Source organism: Acipenser ruthenus, chromosome 2 (assembly GCF_902713425.1).
Source record: "Acipenser ruthenus chromosome 2, fAciRut3.2 maternal haplotype, whole genome shotgun sequence".
In the NCBI taxonomy this organism is placed as follows: domain Eukaryota; kingdom Metazoa; phylum Chordata; class Actinopteri; order Acipenseriformes; family Acipenseridae; genus Acipenser; species Acipenser ruthenus.
Genome location: NC_081190.1, coordinates 43,112,607 through 43,135,951, shown reverse-complemented (window position 1 = coordinate 43,135,951; position 23,345 = coordinate 43,112,607). Strand labels below are relative to the sequence as shown.

The following is a 23,345-nucleotide window of genomic DNA, read 5'->3' as shown; positions in this document are numbered from 1 at the left end:
TTTAAAAAAAAATGTTTGTGTTCAGGTGGCTTAGCTGGTGCTGCTTCCAGAATCACTGGTGCCATGGCAAAAGGGGTTGCAGCCATGACCTTGGATGAAGAGTACCAACAGAAACGTAGAGAAGAGATGAATACACAGCCAAGTGGTCTTAGAGAAGGCCTTACTCGGGGAGGCAAAGGTTTAGTGTCGGTGGGTAGTGTTTGACTAAATCTGTGAGTGTTAAAAGGTTAAGAACAGTGTTCTGATTAAATTGCATGTTAAATATAAGGATGCATTGGCTCATGTGGTTTTAAAAATATAGTACTTTAAGAATGCATTGTGATATCAGATTCAGAAGTGTTTTCTGTAAAATCTTATCTGTATAACAAACTGCATAAGGAAAAATATCTCTTCTCCCATTTCAATTTTATTTTTTAGATTTCTACCATACTTTCCTGAGCAATGTGTTTTTATTATTGCTTTATTTTTGTAATTATTATTTTTTACAGGGATTTGTCAGTGGTATTACAGGAATTGTAACAAAACCTATAAAAGGTAAGAATTTTGTTTTTAGTGTTTTGTTTGTTTTTTGATATTGGTATGTTTTATAAATATGTTATGGGTTAATGTGGTTTTAAAATTATCAGCAAAGTTGAATTTAAATAAGTAGTCAATAAAGTATTTAATATGTAACAGGTAGAGAATAAAGTGAATGTGACCTAGGCAGAGAATAAATATGGATGGTATTGTCAAACACAAATGTTTTGAAATGTAAAAGTTTAAAATACCCCCTTTTCTGTTTATTGCATTGTAACTTTGAATTGCAGGTGCCCAAAAGGAAGGAGCAGCTGGATTCTTTAAAGGAGTTGGTAAAGGATTAGTGGGAGCAGTGACACGGCCTACTGGAGGTATCATCGATATGGCCAGCAGCACTTTCCAGGGTATTAAAAGGTACAGTAATCTTGACCATTTTTCTTTTTTCTTTATCTGCAAAAAGGTTTTCAATCTGGAAGGCTTGCACTGGACAGTTTCCTGAGGGAACTAGATACTGGGTAACAATGTATTCATTTTATTAGAAACCGTGATTACTGCACCCGGCCTAAAACCCAATTTAGGCTTCCATGCAAAATGCATATGCAATGGAATTAAGCTATTTTTCTGATAACATTTTTCAGGGCAACAGAATCCTCAGAGGGTGTGGAGAGCCTACGACCTCCTCGCTTTATTCATGAAGACGGAGTCATTAGACCATACAGGGAAAGAGAAGGTGTTGGCAGCCAAATACTACAGGTAACTAATTAATGATGTTAAGTGTGATCAAGAAAAAGGTAGGAAGTGTTACATGTACTATGCATGTTCAACCTGGCATTCATGACATATTTCTGTGACAGCGTTTCAGAAAAAAATGAAGCTCAGGAATTTGAAGCTGAGGAATTTAAAAAATGAAGAAATCAACATGCAAACTATTGGATTGCAGTAGTTTGTCGTTGTATACAAATTGAAATAAAATAGTCTAGATTGCACATGAGAAATTGGCTCATAAGTGTTATTGCCACAAAAGAGCAAACAATAGATGATTTTTTTCTTTTTTTTTTTTTTTTTTTTTTTTTTTTACTAATATTTTGTTGCTGTCATGCATCTTGCACCTCTGATTGTTGATCAGAAGTGCAGGACGGAACTTGATTAATTTACCTGGAACTACCTTGAGCCTTTCTCAGTAACATTTCAAAGCTGCGCTAAGTTGCACCATCTTTCCTTTGCTGTCTTCCACAACGAAATCCTTATGGTGACGCGCACACTCTTCTGGGGTTTTTGTGTTTAGGCATTTTTTTCGACACAGTTTGCAATTCTGTTTTAAATCCTCCTTATCTTAACTGTAATTCAGATTTAAATCCAGTGAACAAGCCTTTACATTCCTAATTGTAATCGTGTTTTAAATCTCGCAAGCAGAGTCTCCAATAGAAATGTAGGAATGTGCTGCCACTCAGTAGTTGTTATTATTATTATTATTATTATTATTATTATTATTATTATTATTATTATATAATTTTTTTTTTTGTATCAAGGGTGCTTTGTCGGTTTTTATCGGTTAAAACCGAAAAGTAGAAGCCCTAATTATAACCAGTGTGTGTCATTCATTAGTCCTCTTGCAGTGTATGTTTTGAATTCCAGCAGCCTACAAAGGACTGGGTGCTATACAAGGGTTTTCTTTAAATATTTTAACTAATTCACAAGTATAGTAGTCTTTATAAGCAAAAGTGACATTTTTATTAATGTAATTCTATTAACCAGCTTTTTACCTGTTTGCTGACTGCAGCACAGGGAATTGTAATTTGATATCCTGGCATTAAAAGTATTATTATTATTATTATTATTATTATTATTATTATTATTATTATTATTATTATTATTATTATTATTATTATTATAACAATAATAATTATCCTACTACAGTAGATAGCCGTTTATGTTGACAGTTTTGTCCTTTATTTGTTGCCTTGGTTTAAATGAGCTTTTTGCATTTTGTTAATTCTCATGTGCAAGCTTTTGTGTTGTTCATGTGACTAACCATACTTATGCTTGTTATGTAAAAATGTGTTGCTTTTCATGCAAAAATCATGTATGTACAAGAAGCTAATAACATGTTTCTTAAATACAATGTTAAAATTATTTGTTGCTCAAATGATAAAGCAATGATTTCCAAGAAAAAATGTATCACACTGGCAATTTGTTTTTGTTTTTTGTCAACTTTGTCAACTGAGCAGCAGTGTGGAGTGGTGGTTAGGGCTCTGGACTCTTGACTGGAGGGTCGTGGGTTCAATCCCTGGTGGGGGACACTGCTGCTGTACCCTTGAGCAAGGTACTTTACCTAGATTGCTCCAGTAAAAACCCAACTGTATAAATGCTGCTACAACATAGGGATGGGACGGTATAAAATTTGCACAGTACGATAACCGTTAAATAAAACACCGTGGTAACCTTAATATCACGGTATACAGTACATCATGCAAGCAATAAAAGACTAATGTAAATCACTTAAATTACTGTAATTCACAAAAATGAAACCAACAAATCACATTTCCTTTCATGGAATGATTTAAACATTTGATATTTAGTATTTTACTATGCCAAATAACTCGGTACGTTTCTTTTATATAAAGACAAAAAAAAATAAAACAAAGTTGTACGCTCAATGTTATACTGCAACAGTATTAAGATCTATTATTTGCTCAAAATGATGTGGTGCTGTATTTTGTTAAAACATTTTAATGTATAAAATTAAATAAATAAATAAATACTTGGTTTAGCTGATGGTAAATAGAATTGGAAATGATCGGTCTAATTGGTTAAAACATGTACCACAGGTTATTATTTAAGAGCAGAGATTAGTTGTTTATTGTTTCAACCGGATAAATAAAATATGTATAACAAAAAAGAATGTGTTTTAATACTAAAACATGTTATTGGATTTATAGCTACACGTCATGACATTGCACAAGTAAGCTTCGATGATTATTACACGTGGAGTTTGTAAAAAAAGATTTCTTCACTTACCTAAGAAAATTGGAATACTGTTATAACTTGTTTAAATAAAACTACGTTGACAATAAATAGGCTATCCTGCTGCAGTCGTGGGTCTGTGCTAATTTTATTTGAGACATTGGTCGTGTTCTTAGATTTCCGCAGTTCTGTACAGTGCTGCACAGAAATCTGTGCAGATTCTGCATAGCCCAGCGCAGCTTTGAAATGTTACTGCGGGAGGCTGGCTGCGGCTGTGAACCAAAGGGACGATGCAGAGATCATGAGTGACCTGTTCATCGTAATGCAAATAACCACTAAAACTACAGCTGCCACCTTGTTAGCGGAGGCGAATGACATTTTATCATTATACAATGAAGCCGTGAATAGCCTTGTCAACACTATATTAAATAAATAAATAAATTATTTAAACAAACATAATGTATTAAATCTGTGACAAGTGATGTATAATTTTACAATAAAGTTAATGTTAATTAGTTACATTAAACTGACTTGATAATCCAGACAAAATATAGCACGTTGAAAATGTGTGCTGCGCTGCAAGGTTTGGAGAAGGTGTTTATCTAAAAGCTGCGTGTGACGTCAGAAAGACACCAGCCAAGAGCAGCCGGCGCAGCAAGCTCTGGGTAACAGAGTCTTCAGATTCTCAGTGGATGGTTTTTCTCCCGTCCGTCAGCTGGTCTGGCCGTGCAGCGTAACCGCTTGCTCGTTGTACAGGTCTAAAGGGGCAGATCTGAGGAAACAGCAGAGTATTAATTTATAGGTTCAGCAATCCCACTAAAACCCGCCTCCCAGCGCACACACCCTCTTCCCCACCTCTCTGTGTCACCGCCATGACTGGCAGGCAGATCCCACGGGACTGCCGCCCCCCTTCCTGCAGCATCGTGCATGCGTCAGACAACCAGTCCAGATCTCTCCCTGTTACACCATCTGATAGGCTTTCATTAACTGTCAGTAAATGTACTGTATTCAAGCCCCAAAAACACACGAGTAAGATTAATGGGAAGCACGTGAGGGCAAGTTTTTTGGCAAACTATGGCCTCACATTACCGGAAACAATAGCAGAGCCGGGGAGACTGCATTTCCCAGACAGCCCCATGAATGGAAATGATGTCACAATGATGGGGCATTTGTATGCTACAAAAAGGGACAGCCCCATTAAGATAGTGAAGGAGTAGGAGACTTGTGCTGTGAATAGAGTGAGAGAGAGAAAGAGAAAAAAAAACCTGTGCGAGACTGAGTTACTAATGCCTGTGAGTTTTGACCTGGACTTTTCTGATTACCCGATTTGTGGCCTGACCCTGTTTTGTGTGGATAACCTGCTACGTGTACCTGACCCTTGCCTGTTTACTGACCTGCTTTTGGAACTATGGAATATTAAACTAGGTCCTTCCCTTGTTTACACTGAACTTTGTTGTTTGTAAACATATTTGTACATGTGTCTCCTGCTTTTAATCAGGGTTCGTACACGAGTCTGGAAGTCTGGAAAAAGTATGGAAAAATGCCAAACTGATTTCCAGGGCTTGAAAATGCTTGAAAAACCATGTCTCTGTTATGAAAGTCTTGAAAAAGTCTGGAATTTTACTAGTATCATGGGAGAATGTATCCAGTCAGCACACTGGTATATGTCACATGCCCTTGTCTGCTCCAGTGAAACGAAGGGCAAAATCGACACTACGACAGCCAAAATATATAAATTTATATTGAAGGCTATGATTTTTAAACAAAGTTACAAACTGGAATTACAAGATACTGTACTCTGCTCACCCAGATTCACATTTTGTTATCTTGCTGTTACCTTTATTAAATCGTTAACGTTATTTCCTAACCCAGGGGGAAATAAATACAACTACAAAACAAGTTATTATCATCACTGACTCAGATTTAAAAAAAAAAAAAAAAAACGCTTCCTGTAGCCCCTATGGTGTGTATAAACGTAGCATGTTAACGTCGTTTTTTTCATTTCTTTAATGTGATTAATAAAATGTACCGGTAATTGTATTTTAAATGTATGGTGCTTGCTTGTAACTTACAGTCCCGAGTGCAGCAACAGTCTTGGGTCCAAACCGTCAGCCGAGTGTAGATATACTATTTACATCCTCACTATATGGCCTTCATTATACGATTAAATACTGATTTAAAAAAAAAAAATAGCAAAAAAGCAAACTGCTGCTGATGTTGGCTCGTACAGCTCTATGCAACCGCCACGGCAAAGCAACAGTGATGTGTGGTTTTTTTTTTTTTGTTTGTTTTTTTGTTAATTAGGAAATAATAATAATAATAATAATAAAACTTGTTAATGCATTTTTTTGGGGTGGGGGGGGGGGGGGGGTTGTACTGTGTTCTTTAACAAATAGGATATAGCCAGAATACTGGATGCAGCACACCACAAATAGGTACTGTACTTGTAATTCTACTTTTTATTCACACAATCTCATTGCTATTATTATTATTATTATTATTATTATTATTATTATTATTATTATTACAAGTGGTATTAGTAACACATACTGTAATAATAAAGAAAATCAAAGAATAAAAACAGTACTATTATTCATAATTTAGCTAATAACTTTATCCAAGGTGACTTCCTTAACTTACTCCAGCAGCTTGTTCGTTTTGGGTTGTCCTTTTACTATAGCGAACAAAAGACTTTGGACCCAAACAGGGTTGTTATAGTGAGGGTGTACTGTATTTAGTATTTGACTTGTATGTTTAATGTACGATACTTGCACATTTTAATATATAATGCATGCACATTTGTTATTTCATTTTTGTTATTTTTCTCCTCCCACAGTGTTCAACATTTAACAGAGGGTATAAAGAAGTTTGAATCAGAATCCAATATCATGCCTTACAAAAAAGTAGTATACTGCAATTATACTTGTGTCAAAATTGTCTGGTTTTAGTATACTATTGCTACCATTATACTATCCTATTTTGGCAGAAGTATACTTGCAGTTTACAACTTTTTATATTCTCTTTGTAAATAATGCAATGTAGTTCTCAAATATTGGACAGTTCTTAGATTGTATCTTACTTCTCTTTTGCATACCTGCATTGCCTCTTGCTAGATATGCACCTCCAGATTCTGACAAATACTTTTAGAAAACCAGGTGCAACTTCTGCTCTGGATCAAAAAGATGTAATGCTCAAAATGGCGGAATCCAAGATGGACCCAATCCTGCAAGCTTTGCTGCAGACAGTAGCTACACAGCAAGAGAGTCTGCGAGTACACCAGGTAGCGCCACAGGAGGCATTACGCATACATCAAGAAGCGATGGTGTTACAGCAGCATACTAATCGGTTGCTCCAAGGGGAACAAGCCTGGATGGAAAAAGAACTGAAGGAAGGGATGGAAAACCTGGTGGAAAGTCGGGGGCCAAACATCAGCAACAGGCCGACGGCATACCAATCAGTATCTGCAGAAAAGCCACCACAGGATGATGTGGAAACATTCCTAACCACTTTTGAAAGAACCGCTGAACAGGAAAAGTGGCCAAAGGAAGAGTGGGCTGGGCTGCTAAGCGCTGTATCTCTCTGGTGATTCCCAGAAAGCCTATTTCAATTTGGACTTTACGGAATCCCAAAACTACGAAATATTGAAGGAAAAATCCTACATCGTTTAGGGGTGACAGATGCAGTACGAGCACACCGGTTCCACAAATGGATGTATAACCCAGAACAGCCACCAAGGTTGCAGATGTTTGACCTTATAAACCTGGCCCAGAAGTGGTTGCGGCCAGAAGAGCGGACAATGGTGGACATTGTCGAGCTCGTAGTCCTCAACCAATTTCAGCAGGGATTGCTTAAGGAAGTTTGACGCTGGGTCGGGCAAAACGACACAAAAACCGTGGATCAACTTGTGACGTTGGTGGAGAGATTCTTCACAGCAGTGGCGAAAGACAAGCAGCAGGATTTTGGACCATCTACCTCCCGACTCACCCATCCCTACAAAACCAGTAAGCCTGTTCAATCATCTGGGGGGTTAAACGAACAAATGGCTACTGGGGGATAGGATAATGTTGGGGGGCAATGTTGGGAGGTGAAAACAGGGGAGGAGGAAGATGGAATCCAACCCCTCTACCCAAAGTAACATGCTACAAATGTCACAAACTGGGGCATATTGCAGTTTACTGTCCGGAAACAGATGAAGCTATGGACTGTAATATGGGAGAAAGAGAAAGTGATGATGCTGTATACTATGCCTGTCCCGTCGTGGTTACTGCTATGTCTTATGGTAAATTGAATCACCCCCATGTGTGTCCAGTAAAGGTAGAGGGAAAGGAGGTATTAGCCCCAAACGCAAATTGGAGAAAGACCAGAAGCTGAATATTACATGCGTTCATGGTGACACCCGTTCGTGCCCCTCAGCTCTGGTCACCCTACAGACATCAGAGAGTGATCTAGAGTATGAGGTGGGGGTGGTCCCCGAACTGCCATACGATGTAATATTCGGCAGGTACTTTCCTAACTTTTCGAAGTTAGGGCCAAATAAAGATTCGGACCTAGAAATACAGATTGGCAAGCAGGAAGTGACCTCATTCCCTATCCTAGAGATGGCTGGTGCATTACAGGAAATAGTTTTCCCAGTTGGTACAAGTGAACCTGGATCTGAGCCAGTACGAGAAGTAGGGGAAAGTGAACCAGTTCCTGAACGGGCCAGTACCAGCAGGGTGTTGGTAAAGAACGACCCGGGTCTCATTGAGATAGAGGCCCTGGAACTGGGGAACGTAGAACCCAACCCCGGAAACTTCGGGTCTGCTCAGATCCAGGACTTCGCATTGCAAAATGCGAGGGCAAACATAAAAAAGGTGGATGGGGAGGTCCTTTTAAGGTGTTGAGGGTAAAATATCCCCCTCTTTGCAATGAAAGAGGGGCTATTGTATAGAATTGACAAAATCAGGGTGGAAGAGGTTGAGCAGTTATTGGTGCCTAATGGATATAGGGCCACGGTTTTAAATTTAGCTCACGGACACATACTAGGGGGACACCTAGGGGAAATGAAAACCTGTGATAGGATTCTGCAGCGGTTTTACTGGCCCGGTGTACATACTGCGGTAAGCCGGCATTGCGTAGAATGCCCAGAGTGCCAATTAACTGCCCTGAAACCGGCTTTTAGAAGCCCACTGATACCCCTCCCAATAATTGAGACTCCATTTAAGCTATACCCCTTAGAACCATGGCCACCAAAGGCATCACTAAGGCTCTATGGCTGATGTTCAGTCGGGTTGGGCTGCCCAAAGAGATCCTGACAGATCACGGAACCCGCTTCATGTCCCGAATTCTTAAAGATTTATGTACCCTGTTGTATGTGAAGCAGATCCAAACATCGGTCTACCACCCACAAACGGATGGTTTAGTGGAACGGTTTAACCAGACGTTGAAATCTATGCTCCGCAAGGTAATAGACAAGGATGGGAAGAATTGGGGCTGTATGCTGCCACACTTACTGTTTGCCATGAGGGAGGTACCCCAGGAGTCGTTGGGTTTCTTACCATTCGAGCTGCTTTATGGCAGACATCCGAGAGGGATACTTGATATTGCACGGGAGACTTGGGAACACGAGGCCACCCCCTTTCACAGTATGATTTAACACATGAACACCATGCAAGAGAGGATAGCCACGGTCACCCCCATAGTACGCGAACACCTACGGCGAGCACAAGAGCAACAAAGGTACAGCTATAACCGAAAAGCCACAGTAAGAGTTTTTTTCACCCGGGGATAAGGTGTTGGTGTTAGTTCCCACGGTGGAATGTAAAGGGTTAGCTAAGTGGAGAGGGCCTTATGAGGTGTTAGGAAAAGTTAGGAGAGGTGAATTATAGGGTTCGTCAGCCTGAAGTACAAGTGTACCATGTAAACTTGTTAAAACATTGGAAAGAAAGGGAAGCATTGGTAGCGTCAACCCCAGAGAGAACCTTCCCAACACCAGAGGTGAAGATGGCAGAAACACTGTCCCCCTCCCAGAAGCATGAGGTTAAAAGATTTGTATACAGGAATCGCCAGGTATTCTCGGGAATACCAGGGAAAACACACCTCGCCTCACACCACATTATATCCCCTCCAGGAGCCAAAGTGTGCATGAGACCCTATAGGGTGCCGCTGCACGGCCATAAAGGATGAGGTCCAGAAAATGTTGGCCGCGGGCGTAATGGAAGAATCTGTGAGTGAATGGTCAAGCCCAATAGTAATGGTAACAAAACCCGATGGCACCTGGAGGTTGTGTAATGACTTCCGTAGGGTGAATGAAGTCTCAAAATGTGATGCCTACCCCATGTCCTGAATAGATTAATTATTGGAAAGCATAGGCAAGGGCCGTTACATTACCACCCTAGATCTAGCCAAGGGTTATTGGCAAATACCTTTGTCTCCCGGAGTCAAGGAGAAAACTGCCTTTAGTACCCCGGATAGCCTGTATCAATATACAGTGATGCCTTTCACCTTTCTGTGGCTAATGGACCAGATATTGAAACCTCACAGAGAGTACGCCGCGGTGTATCTTGATGTCGTGGTCATACAGAGTCCAAACTGGGAGAGTCACCTACTCCGAGTTCAGGTGGTCTTAGACTTCATTTGGCAGGCTGGTTTTATGGCTAACCCAGATAAGTGCACTCTGGGTATGGGGGAGGCTAAATACCTGGGGCCATATTTATCACTATATATATATATATGACGACTTCTGCCGAGTCAACAACCCAACTTTTAGCTCAAACTCAAATTTTCACCATTCATTTATGGTCTTTAATGCCAAAGGGGAAATATCACGGCTCATGTGAATAGAAAAAACTGCTTAGAAGTAGTTGCTCTGTGCATTGAATGATTCAGGGTTAGGGTTATTTTCAATTCAGATAACAAAGACGTGGATCAGGTGTTTTTTTTTTTTTTTTGACACTGCAAAGCTTGTAACTTAGGCACCATTGTTTGTATTGAACATTGTAATGCTATAGTGCTACTTTGGATGTTAATTTATTATTTTGTGTTGTGTTTTCACCCTGGACACTGCAGTTTCTTACTTGCAGAGATTATGTAAATCCCTTTGTTTTAGATTTGAAATGGCAAAACAATGGACATACTGTAGCCGCTTTGAACTGTATTTCACCAGTCATAAAACATGTTAACTGCACTTCTTGGTTCTTTATCGTGACTGTGACTGTGTGCTGTGCTCTACCTTTGAACTTTAAGCATGCCTAATTGTAAACGTAATCTATACGTATAATTTTAAAAATGATCACACATTTCCTTTGCAGCACACAAGAAAGTATAGAAGGCACTACAGCGTCAACAAGCTCCTGTTATTTTTCTCAATATTATGTTTAAAACTTTCGTTTGAATGACAAACGGCACAGAAAGACCGCAGTTTTTATTTGTTATTGTATTCCCTCAGTATGCAAATACCTGCACAATTCATTCAAATACAACATATACAATAACATCTCAAATTTGTTTCTCATACAGTACACCTTACCATACAACAAGCTTCTTTAAAAATAAAAGTAAATACATACAGCTAGATTGAAAAATCCTGCTCGTTACACAATGATACTCGGTTTCATAGCGAAATTGGATTAGAAAACACTGCATATTTCTTGCAATTTATTTGTAGTTACTAAATACAACTTCTTGAACAAACTAACTAACAATCTCATTTGACACGAATATGTATTTTTCAATATACAGCTATGGCCAAAGGTTTTGCATTGCCTAGAATTTTAGCATTGAGACAATTAAAAAAAATAAAAAATAATAATAATAATCTATATGAACACAATTTGCATCTTTTATTTAACATCATGTACAAATAAACTACAAAATTGTCGCAAAAGTCTACCGGAAGTCAATAGTAGTACAGTATTTCATGTTAGATTTCAAAATCTCAAATGTCACATGTTTATAATTTGTCAGTTTTTTGTCATTATATGGAAAATTACAAAGCAGTATGTAATTCAATATGTTAACGTAACATTATTCATTTGAAACAAAATTAGTTAATTCTATATATTGATGCAAAACTTTTGGCTATAACTTTTGGCCAATAGTAGGGGTGTGCGATAATACTCATATACCAGTATATTACGATATTCATCAACCGGTATTTGAACAACAAAACCGGTATTTTTGGTTTAATTGATTCAGGAAAACGTCATGTAGTGTGTTAGGTATACAATTTATTTAAAAATAAGTAAGTCTCTAGTCGCCTACCCAGGGATGCCAAAATGTAAGAATCTTATATATATATATATATATATATATATATATATATATATATATATATATATATATATATATATATATATATATATATATATATAATCTATTAGCAGGAGCCCTTATCCAGGGACCAGTGCCTTGCTGAAGGGTACAGCAGCAGTGTCCCCCACCTGGGATCGAACCCACGACCCTCCGGTCAAGAGTCCAGAGCCCTAACCACTACTCCACACTGCTGCCCAATATACAGTGCCTATAGTAAATATTCACACCCCTTGGACGTTTTCACAGTTTGTTGTGTTACAACCTAAAATCTTGATGCATTTAAATTTGATTTTTTTTTCCTTTTGATTTACACAACCTATGCAACACTTTGAAGAGACAAGATAAATTTTATTGTGAAACAACAGTTAATGAAAAAAAAAAAAAAAAAAAAAAATGTCTTGGTTAGATAAGTATTCACCCCCTTGAGTCAATACTTGGTAGAACCACCTTTGGCAGCAATTACAGCTGTGAGTCTTTTGGGTTAAGTCTCTACCAGGTTTGCACATCTGGATCGTGCAATATTCGCCCATTCTTCTTGGCAAAATGTTTCAAGCTCTGTCAAATTGGATGGGGATCGTTGGTGGACAGCAATCTTCCAATCTTGCCACAGATTCTCAATCGGATTCAAGTCCTGGCTTTGACTGGGCCACTCTAGGACATTCACTTTCTTGTTTTTAAGCCACTCCAGTGTCGCTTTGGCTGTGTGCTTGGGGTCATTGTCCTGCTGAAAGGTAAATCTCCATTCCAGTCTTAGGTCTTTTGCAGACTGAAGCAGGTTTTCCTCAAGGATTTGCCTGTATTTAGCTCCATCCATTTTGCCCTCTACCCTGACAAGCTTCCCAGTTCCTGCCGATGAAAAGCACCCCCATAGTATGATGCTGCCACCACCATGCTTCACAGTAGGGATGGTGTTACCTGGGTGATGTGCTGTGTTGGGTTTGTGCCAGACATAACGCTTTGCATTTAGGCCAAATAGTTCCGTTTTTGTTTCATCGGACCACAGCATCTTTTGCCACATATTTTCAGAGTCTCCCACATGCCTTTTTGCAAATTCAAAGTGGGTTTTTACATGGGCTTTTTCAGAAATGGCTTGCTTCTTGCCACTCTTCCGTACAGGCCAGATTTGTGGAGTACCCGAGCTATTGTTGATACATGGACAGTTTCTTCCATCTCAGCCATGGAACGCTGTAGGTCTTTCAGAGTTGTCATTGGCCTCTTGGTGGCTTTTCTGACCAATGCCCTTCTTACCTGGCTGCTTGGTTTGGGAGGACGGCCTGCTCTAAGCAGATTCTGGGTGGTGCCGTATACTTTCCACTGCTTAATCATCGACTTGACTGTGCTCAAAGGGATATTCAATGCCTTTTATATCTTTTTATACCCCTCCCCTGATCTGTGCCTTTCCACAACTTTATCCCAGAGTTGTTTTGAAAGCTCCTTGGTCTTCATAGTAGTATCTTTGCTTTGAATGCACTATCCAACTGTGGGGCCTTACAGACAGGTGTATTTAATCTGAATTCATGTGAACCACTTTTATTGCACACAGATGGCCTCCATTTAACTTATTGTGGAATTCTGAAGGCAATTGGTCGCACCTGAGCTTATTTAGGAGTGACATGGCAAAGGGGGTGAATACTTATCTAATGAAGACTTTTCAGGTTTTTATTTTTAATTGATTTGTTTTTTCACCTCCCCATTTTTTCACACATTGAAAGCGTTGAGTAGGTTGTGTAAATCAAAGGAAAGAAAATCCCATTTAAATGCATCAAGATTTCAGGTTGTAACACAACAAACTGAAAACGTCCAAGGGGGGTGAATACTTACTCTAGGCACTGTGTGTGTGTGTGTGTGTGTGTATATATATATATATATATATATATATATATATATATATATATATATATATATACAGTGCCTTGCAAAAGTATTCAGACCCCTGACCAATTCTCTCATATTACTGAATTACAAATGGTACATTGAAATTTCGTTCTGTTTGATATTTTATTTTAAAACACTGAAATTCAAAATCAGTTATTCTAAGGTGACATTGGTTTTATGTTGGGAAATATTTTTAAGAAAAATAAAAAACTGAAATATCTTGCTTGCATAAGTATTCAACCCCTGTGCTGTGGAAGCTCCCAGTTTACACCGATGAAAGAAATTGCACTAACGAGGACACAATTACCTTACCATTGGCCTCCACCTGTGAACCATTAAAGTTGTTGTCACATTTTCTGGATAAAAACCCCACTGTTGAAGGATCATTGGTCAGGCTGTGAATCTGAAGGAAAATGAAGACCAAAGAGCATTCTACAGAAGTTAGAGATAAAGTAATACAAATGCATAGATTAGGGAAAGGGTACGAAATAATATCCAAGTGTTTGGATATCCCAGTGAGCACAGTTGGATCAATAATCAGGAAGTGGAAGCTGCATCATACAACCCAGGCACTGCCAAGAAAAGGCCGTCCCTCAAAACTCAGCGCTCAAACAAGAAGAAGACTTGTGAGAGAAGCCACAGAGAGGCCAACAATCACTTTGAAGGAGCTACAGAGTTCAGTGGCTGGGAGTGGAGTAATGGTGCACCAGTCAACCATATCAAGAGCTCTGCATAACACTGGCCTGTATGGGAGGGTGGCAAGAAAGAAGCCGTTGCTCAAAAAGTACCATCTGAAAGCACGTCTGGAGTTTGCCAGAAAGCATGAGAGTGACCCAGCTGCGATGTGAGAAAAGGTTTTGTGGTCAGATGAGACCAAGATAGAGCTTTTTGGCCAAAACTCAAAGAGCTATGTGTGGCGCAAACCTAACACTGCCCATGCCTCAAGACACACCATCCCTACAGTGAAGTATGGTGGTGGCAGCATCATGCTGTGTGGATGCTTCTCATCAGCAGGGACTAGGCATCTTTTTAAAATTGAAGGAAGAATGGATGGAGCAAAATACAGGGAAATACTGCAAGAGAACCTGCTTCAGTCCACTAAAAAACTGAAGCATGGGAGGAAATTCACCTTTCAGCAGGACAATGATCCCAAGCACAAGGCCAAAGCAACATTGGAGTGGCTCAAGAACAAAACGGTGAATGTCCTACAGTGGCGCAGTCAAAGTCCTGATCTCACTCCCATTGAGAATCTGTGGCATTATTTGAAAAATGCAGTCCACAACCGTCGTCCAACCAACCTGAACAACCTGGAGCAAATCTGCCAAGAAGAATGGGCCAAAATCACTCTGACACTGTGTGCAAAGCTGGTACATACTTACCCCAAAAGACTTAAAGCTGTTATTGCAGCGAAAGGTGGCTCTACCAAATATTAATGTGTGAGGGTTGAATACTTATGCAAGCAAGATATTTCAGTTTTTTATTTTTCTTAAAAATATTTCCCAACGTAAAACAAATGGCACCTTACAATAATTGATTTTGAGTTTCAGTGTTTTAAAATAAAATATCAAACAGAACGAAATTTCAATGTACCATTTGTAATTCAGTAATATGAGAGAATTGGTCAGTGGTCTGAATACTTTTGCAAGGCACTGTGTGTGTGTGTGTGTGTGTATATATCTATTATATATATATATATATATATATATGAGTGCATCATGTAGAACCCAAATTCCCTTGATAGCACCGTGTAACAAATTTATTTATTTATTTTTTTGGTTCCTGGGTAGTAAGTGTTATTTCCTAATTGCTTATGCCTCAAAAGTATAGAAAATGGCTATTATTCCCCACAAACTTTGCTTTTGTGACCAGGACAGTGATATTTTGAAATGTATCTATTTTCCAGAACATTCCAGATGGATTCAGTGCTGAGTAAACTTGGAGTAACTTCTAGAACTTTCCAGTAATATAAATAGTAGTATAAATACAGGGGCCTTAAGCCCACCAGTTCAGTTTAGTTCCAGCTGCCTAAGTGGATACATATCTGCATTTTTCTGAGTTGGCATCAAGGTCATAGGAGACTTCAAAATGGTTGCATTCCTGATGGATCTCCAAGGCGGTTTTACCAAGTTTCCCTGCTATCTTTGCCTTTGGGACAGCAGGGACACCAAGGCACACTACCACAGACGGGACTGGCCACAGCGGACCGAGTTCTCTGTGGGGAGGAACAACGTCAAGTGGGAGCCACTGGTGGACCCCCGGAAGGTGCTGATGTCACCACTGCACATCAAATTGGGCCTTATGAAACAATTTGTCAGAGCTCTAGATAAGGAGTCGGCAGCCTTCAAGTACCTTCAAGACTTCTTCCCTAAGCTGTCTGAGGCAAAGGTCAAAGCTGGTGTCTTCGTCGGACCACAGATAAAGAAGATCCTGGAGTGCAATGAATTCCCCAAGAAGCTCACTAGTAAGGAGAAAGCGGCTTGGAACAGCTTTGTCGCAGTGGTTCGGGGCTTCCTGGGAAATCACAAGGCCGAAAACTATGTGGAGCTGGTTGAGACTCTGGTGAAGAACTACGGCACAATGTGCTGTAGGATGTCCCTCAAAGTCCATATCCTTGATGCTCATCTTGATAAATTCAAGGCGAGCGCTTCCACCAGGATATACTGGACTTTGAACGCCACTACCAAGGACAGTATAACGAGAACATGATGGGAGACTACATTTGGGGGCTGATTCGTGAAAGTGATTTACAGTATAATCGTAAATCTCGAAAAACTACTCACTTCTAAATCTTTTGTAGTCATTTTTGTATTACTTTAGTATAAATACATGTTAATTTGGATTCATATGTTGTTTTTTTCTGACTTTATGTGAACGAAAAGACACAAATTCACCCGTTTTCTCATTGGAAATAGGTAAATTTCAAAATATCACTGTCCTGGTCACAAAAGCAAAGTTTGTGGGGAATAATAGCCATTTTCTATACTTTTGAGGCAGAAGCAATTAGGAAATAACACTTACTACCCAGGAACAAAAATTGTGTTACATAGTGTAATAATCGACATTCACCCTAAGTGTCAGAAATGTAAAACAAGATTTTATTTAAGAATAATTACAGAAAGGAAAGGCGATTGGTTAGAGATATTCGTAAATAGTATACAGTACATTGATTTCTTAGTCAAACAATTACAACGACAACAACATTATTAGCATACATGGCTAATATACTAATATTAATTATGGCTAATCACACAAAGTGTCTACTTTGCATTAGTATCTCATACTCGCTTGGCGCTGTAATCAATCATATTTCATATCAAAATGCATGAGAATTAATTCAACTTCCCATTCAGAACGGAATCCAACATTATTTTACCATGTTAATTTAGTTTAGATGTGATCTACCAAACTGACAATATGTTATCAACCTCAATTTATTCTATATTAAAATTAACTCAGGAATGGGGCAATGATCAAATTCTCTGCATTTTTTTTTTATTAAACCTCGACCCGTCTTGATTGGATCGTTGAATGGTGGTGTTTAAAGTCACGCAACGTGCCTAAACACTGGTCAGTTCATCTCTGGCCACTCCTTGGCCTTGCCTACAGCTCATGATTGACAGTTCGCTCAGAGTTCCTTTGTCTAGTCAAGCGTGATTGACGCTCCCCGCCCCCCTCTCCGCATCCTTGAGGGGGGAAGAGAACAGGTTCACGTCAATGTCCAGAACTGCCTGTTTGTAGAGATCTCAGTTTGTGATTAAGCAAAGGAATTTTTACGACTCAGCTTCACAAAACTGCATTTGTCTAACTTTGACCAAGAGATGGGGGAAGAAAGAAAACATTAACTTGCAACTTTCTCCAAGAAGTTTGAACAGTGTATATTAATATCCAACAATAACTTGATTTGACTGCACTGTCCGCTACATTACCCCTGAATAAAAATGAAGAGGCCAAAAAGACGTTTTCATCTTTTATGTGTGGGTAGCCGCTGCTTAGGCAATGCAGCGAGACATGGGAGGTGGAGTTGAAACGCCAGCACAGGCGTGCAAGATTTGTTAATACAAACAAAGTAAACAAAGGGGTCATGTGACGCTACCGGCGATGGTAGCGCACAGTGGACACATACAGCAAGCTGTACAAAAGGCAAAATAAAACACAGTACAAAAACTACAAATAAAAGGTGCCATACAGGGTGAGCGCTAGCCTTATAAACGAGGTGTTCCGCTCCAGGAACCGGCTACACTACGTAACCCTCGCTATACATTACCTGGGATCAATATCCCCTAAACTAACCCACTTATGGGTTAGTATTCATACGACGACTCCTGCTGCTTCATACATCCTTGGCTGGGCATTGCCTTCACAAGCACTGCTTGCGGTTTCAGGGTTGCATAGCTGTCGTTCGTGCAGAGCGGACGCTCTCCTCCTGAGTATACGCAGCTCCCCTCTGTAGCATGGTGTTGCAGTCGCCCAGAGCGAATGCCACCGGATGTTTTTTAAACTGACGGACACTCGGTCAAGACCCGCCCACCTGCTGATTGAGGACTGGCACAGCCAATCATCCACTGCCCCTCCTCTCAACCAAATCCAGCAGGCAGCAAAGTCTCAAACGAGCGCCCGTCTGTAAACAATCAATTAATCAAACAAGTCAACTCCAAAAAGACACACAAAATAAACCCATTTCCCAATACAAGTTACACCAACACTAATTCCCACTTGTGCAGGGCAATCGCCCTGCTACAGGGCCCTTGACTGTAAATGGAACTTCCATTATTGCAAGTTTGAGGTTGTTTGAACTTTCAGATTAATTTGTTTTCTCCACAAATGGATTTTATTTCACTTAAACTATGTGGTTGAAAATAATGTCATGTTTTGAGCAAAAACATTTTGATAGTCGTGCCTTTAACATGACATTATGTCAATTCTGTCTTTTTTCTTTCTATAGAAAATTGAAAATGGAAGGTTTGCCAAATACAGATACTTTGCTCATGCCAATGTGAATGAAACAGACTTTTTCATGATCACAAAAAGGTAATGCATTTACTTTCAATTTTCTGGCAGTGGATAAGGAAATATATTATTTTTAATATAACGTACAGTGTTTGATTTCTACATTTAAAAACGTTTGAGGGGTAACATATGTTATACTTTTTAATGAAAAGGATTGTTTTTTATAAATTAAAAAAATAGTACACTCTTAATGTGTTTGTTCTTATTATTCTAGTGGCATATTCTTTGTTACAAAAGGAACATTTGGACAACTTACTTGTGAATGGCAATACTGTTATGATGAGTTCACCAAAGAGCCACTTGTAGTTGACGGCAGACGCTTACGTATTGAAGCAAAGGTAAGTGCATTCCAATGTCTTTCATTATATACTGTACTGCAGGTGTGCAGTCACTGTCAAAAGTATTGGCACCCTACACTTAATATAAGGTAATAAAAAAAAGAGATAAATACAAGCCCAAAATATACAATTCCTGGTAGTTTAACAAACAATCTTTATACTATTATTATTATTATTATTTATTTCTTAGCAGACTCCCTTATCCAGGGCGACTTACAATTGTTACAAGATATCACATTATACAGATATCACATTATTTATTTATTTTTACATACAATTACCCATTTATACAGTTGGGTTTTTACTGGAGCAATCTAGGTAAAGTACCTTGCTCAAGGGTACAACAGCAGTGTCCCCCACTGGGGATTGAACCCACAACCCTCTGGTCAAGAGTCCAGAGCCCTAACCACTACTCCACACTGCTGCCGATACAAAAAAAAATAAAGCACTTAAGCAATTTCAAATATTTGTTCATGACAAAAGTATTGGCACCTTTACATTAAGTCTGCAAAACAATCTAATATAACTTATTTTACAAATATATTAATTGATTTAAAACCATTACAAGCTGCATTATAAAGTCAGTAGCCAGAAAAGTAGGTAATTATTTCCAATCCATCATCTGTTGAATGTTTTGGCAACATGGCAGATGATGGTCAAGACAAAGGAATTGGATTCAAGTTTAAGAAAAGCACTTGTAGCACACTACAACAAAGGAAATGGCTACAGAACAGTATCAAAGAAATATGGAATACCAAAATCCACAATCAGAGCAATAACTAAGAAGATCCACGTCCAAGAAAATTACAGGTACAGCAGGTAGGAGAATCGTCCAAGCAGCTTAAAGTCCAAGATTAACAGCCAAGGACTTAAAGATTTAGAAGCATCAGGCATAATAGTGCACAAAATAACTGTATGGAATAGCCTTCACAATCGCCAGATCTCAATACAATAGAAATGCGTTGGAGTGATCTTGCCAAATGTGTATCCAATCTGTCTGAGCTGAGTTGCTATTTGTTTTATTAAAAAGTGGTTAAAGTTTACTAAATGCTTGTCTTTAATCTGTTACCTTGAAATATGGTATAATTAAAGCTTCTGATTTTTGGTTTTAATCGATAAACACCGATAGAACACACCTGATACAAAAAAAAAGTTTCATATACAGAGATGAAAAGTTTCAACTCTGTATATCCAATAAATCATGGAAAAACACTGGAAATGGTTACTCAATTCACGTTGACTTCATCTCTTTCCCACTGCAGTTAGTTATGCATAATAAGAGACAAGTGCCCTCCAACAACTTCAAATAAATCTTATAAGGAGGCTGTGTGGTCCAGTGGTTTTAGAAAAGGGCTTGTAACCAGGAGGTCCCCTGTTCAAATCCCACCTCAGCCGCTGACTCGTGTGACCCTGAGCAAGTCACTTAATCTCCTTGTGCTCTGTTTTTCGGGTGAGACGTAGTTGTAAGTGACTGCAGCTGATGCTTAGTTCACACACCCTAGTCTCTGTAAATCGCCTTGGATAAAGGCGTCTTCTAAATAAACAAATAATAATAATAATAACTACTGAGTGGCAGCAAATTCCTACATTTCTATTGGAGACTCCGCAGACAGGGAGGATTGTACACGCGTGCAAGATTTAAAACAAGATTACAATTAGATATGGAAGAGTGTTCTTGCTTGCAGGATTTAATGGTATATTACAGTTAGATAGGGAAGATTTACACAATCTTAGGATTTAAAACAGAATTACAAATTGTGGTGAAAATTTAAAAAAAAAAAAATGCCTAGACACACAAGAATTTTGGGAAGTAACTATAAACAATAATTATATAACAATAAAAATAAAATTAAAAATTAAAAAATGTAAAGGTATCAACATAAACCTTGAAAATAGCTACAAAAAAATAATAAACACCGAAAAATAAAATCAATAAACACCAAAAACTCTGAAGCCCTAGGTATAATAAACTTAGGGAGCCAATACTATGTTATTTGTGGTTTCTTTTTAAAAACAACAATGTTAATCATTCGCTTTTCACAGTCGTCCAGCTAAACTATTTTGGCCTACCAGAAAATGTAATTAATTTAAACGTATAACCTGGCATAATCACAGCAGTATAATTGTTTTTTTTATACTACGTGGAACAGACTTTTGATAAAAAGTACTTTTAATTTGAAACTTGAGAATATCCTGAGTCTCCCACTTTAGCAACTGATATATGCCTGATGCTGGTTTTCTTTTGTCAGTTTTCTTTTGTTGTGATTCTTTTACAAAGGTCAATTCCACTTACAAATTGGTAATTTTCCTAAAATGAGTCATTTTGAAAGTTATATACCAAAGCTTTAACTAGGCTGGCTGCACAAGCCACTCCCACTATAAGAGAAAGTGCTCAAGAAGCCAACCCTCACATTTTTCCTTTTCAGGCAGTCTTAAGAGGACCAGCTGTTCCGGTGAGATTGTTCCTTTACCTTGCTTAAATTGCTTTATTTTTTGTGCTTTTGTGACATTCTCACTGTCCATCGTGGAGGATACCCAGACTCAGGGTGCTTTAGCACCTTGGTAGTGTAATAATGTTTCCCTATCAAGTACGAAATGTAACCATTACTGAAAGACCCCGAAACCTGAATGGAAATACCAAAGCTGTGTGCTAACGCCTGTGACACAGCCATGCTCGTCCCCGAGAGCATAAGAGGACTGCAGACACAGCTACTAGCAGCTACTGAACCTGAGGAGAGCATACAGAGAAGTACCAGTTGCTTCTATCTGCATATATTTCGCTACTAATGCGATAATAATTATTTTTTAAATGTTGTATTATTAGTTTCCTAATTACACTTAATTTTTGCACACAGCCTGTTGCTTGTTACTTCCCGCAGCGGTCTTGTGCCCTGCGTGGAGCCGGCGTGTTCTGTCGCCCCTTCCAGGGATCAATCAAGTCGACTGACTTGTGCTCTCCTACAGGTTGCTAATAACTCCGGCTGGAGTTAAAATAACAATTTTAGTTTTTGGAACGATATTATTTTTTGAACAGTACTTCCTGGTGCCCAAGCGAGATGGTGGCCTCAGACCAATCCTCAACCTCAGGCAGGTCAACCTGTATCTGAGTCGACAGAGGTTCAAAATGTAGACCATGAGACAGCTGTTACAGTCAATCAGGCCAGGTGACTGGTTCACCACGGTAGACTTAAAGGACGCGTACTTTCACATCCACATAAAACCAGGGCAAAGGAGGTACTTGAGGTTCGCTTTCCAAGGAACAGCATACGAGTTCCATGTACACATTATTTGGCCTCTCTCTAGCTCCCCGTGTCTTTGGATCTCCTGCACATGCACCCTCTTCAAGCCTGGTTTAACAACAAGGTTTTTCAGCCTGCATTGAACCCTGGCCACCTAGTGCAGTGTCTCGCCACTGTCTACAGGCGCTGTCTTGGTGGACACAGCCTGCCCATCTACATCTAGGCGTAACACTAGGCAGCGTCACCAGAAGAGAGGTCATCACCACGGATGCATCCAACCCCGGTGCCGTGTGGAACAGCAGGGGGCCACGGGGCGGTGGAACCCCCTGTGGCAGGGTCGCCACATAAGTCTTTTGGAGCTGCAGGCAGTTTATCTGGCTCTGCAGAATTTTTTACAGGAGGTTTAAGGGAAACATGTGCTTCTCCGGACAGACACCACTGTGGTGGCTTATATAAACCACCAGGGCGGCCTCAGGTCTCCCAGTCTCCATCGTGTGGCCCGCAAGCTGTTGTTGTGGGCACACAAACACCTCCTCTCACTGCGGGCGGTACACCAGGAGAGTTCCCAGTGCCTCAGTGTGGAGGCTTCACCCGAGGTGGTTAGCCTCATTTGGGACAGGTTCGGGAGAGCAGAGATCTCTTTGCCTCCCAGGAATCGTCTGGGTCTCTCCACTAGGGTCATTGACACCCTGCAAAACGCCAGCACAGCATCCACACGTTCCCGTACGGGTACAAGTGAGGCATTTTTCAGACGTGGTGTTTGTCTCGTGGGTTTGACCCCAAGACTTGTCCCATGGCAGTAATACTGCAAATTTTGCAGGACCTATTTGATAAGGAGAAATCCCCCTCCATGTTAAAGGTCTATCTGGCAGCCATTCCGGCCTCGACGGCTTCAGCCACCTATGAAGGACATTGTTCCTCGCTGGAGGTTAAACGTGGTGCTTAATGCACTCATGAAGCCTCCATTTGAGCCCATGCATTCAGCTGAGCTGAAATATTTATTGCTGAAAGTGGCTTTCTTGCTTGCTATCACCTCTGCAAAGCTGGTGAGTGAGATGCAGGCATTTTCCATTGCAAAAGCCTGCTTAATTTTTACAGAGGCCAGGACAAAGGT

General features: G+C 39.6%; 1 protein-coding gene across 1 annotated transcript in view; it reads left to right on the top strand.

Annotated features, from left to right (window-relative positions):
* The window catches only part of LOC117409447 (intermembrane lipid transfer protein VPS13A-like), a 144,028-nt gene that overhangs the window by 101,115 nt on the left and 19,568 nt on the right, over window positions 1-23,345 (top strand). The window contains exons 65-70 of the mRNA XM_034905427.2: window positions 26-189; window positions 489-534; window positions 807-930; window positions 1,155-1,269; window positions 18,590-18,675; window positions 18,869-18,992. Of these exons, the coding sequence (XP_034761318.2) occupies window positions 26-189; window positions 489-534; window positions 807-930; window positions 1,155-1,269; window positions 18,590-18,675; window positions 18,869-18,992 (659 nt within the window). The remainder of the gene's footprint in view (window positions 1-25; window positions 190-488; window positions 535-806; window positions 931-1,154; window positions 1,270-18,589; window positions 18,676-18,868; window positions 18,993-23,345) is intronic.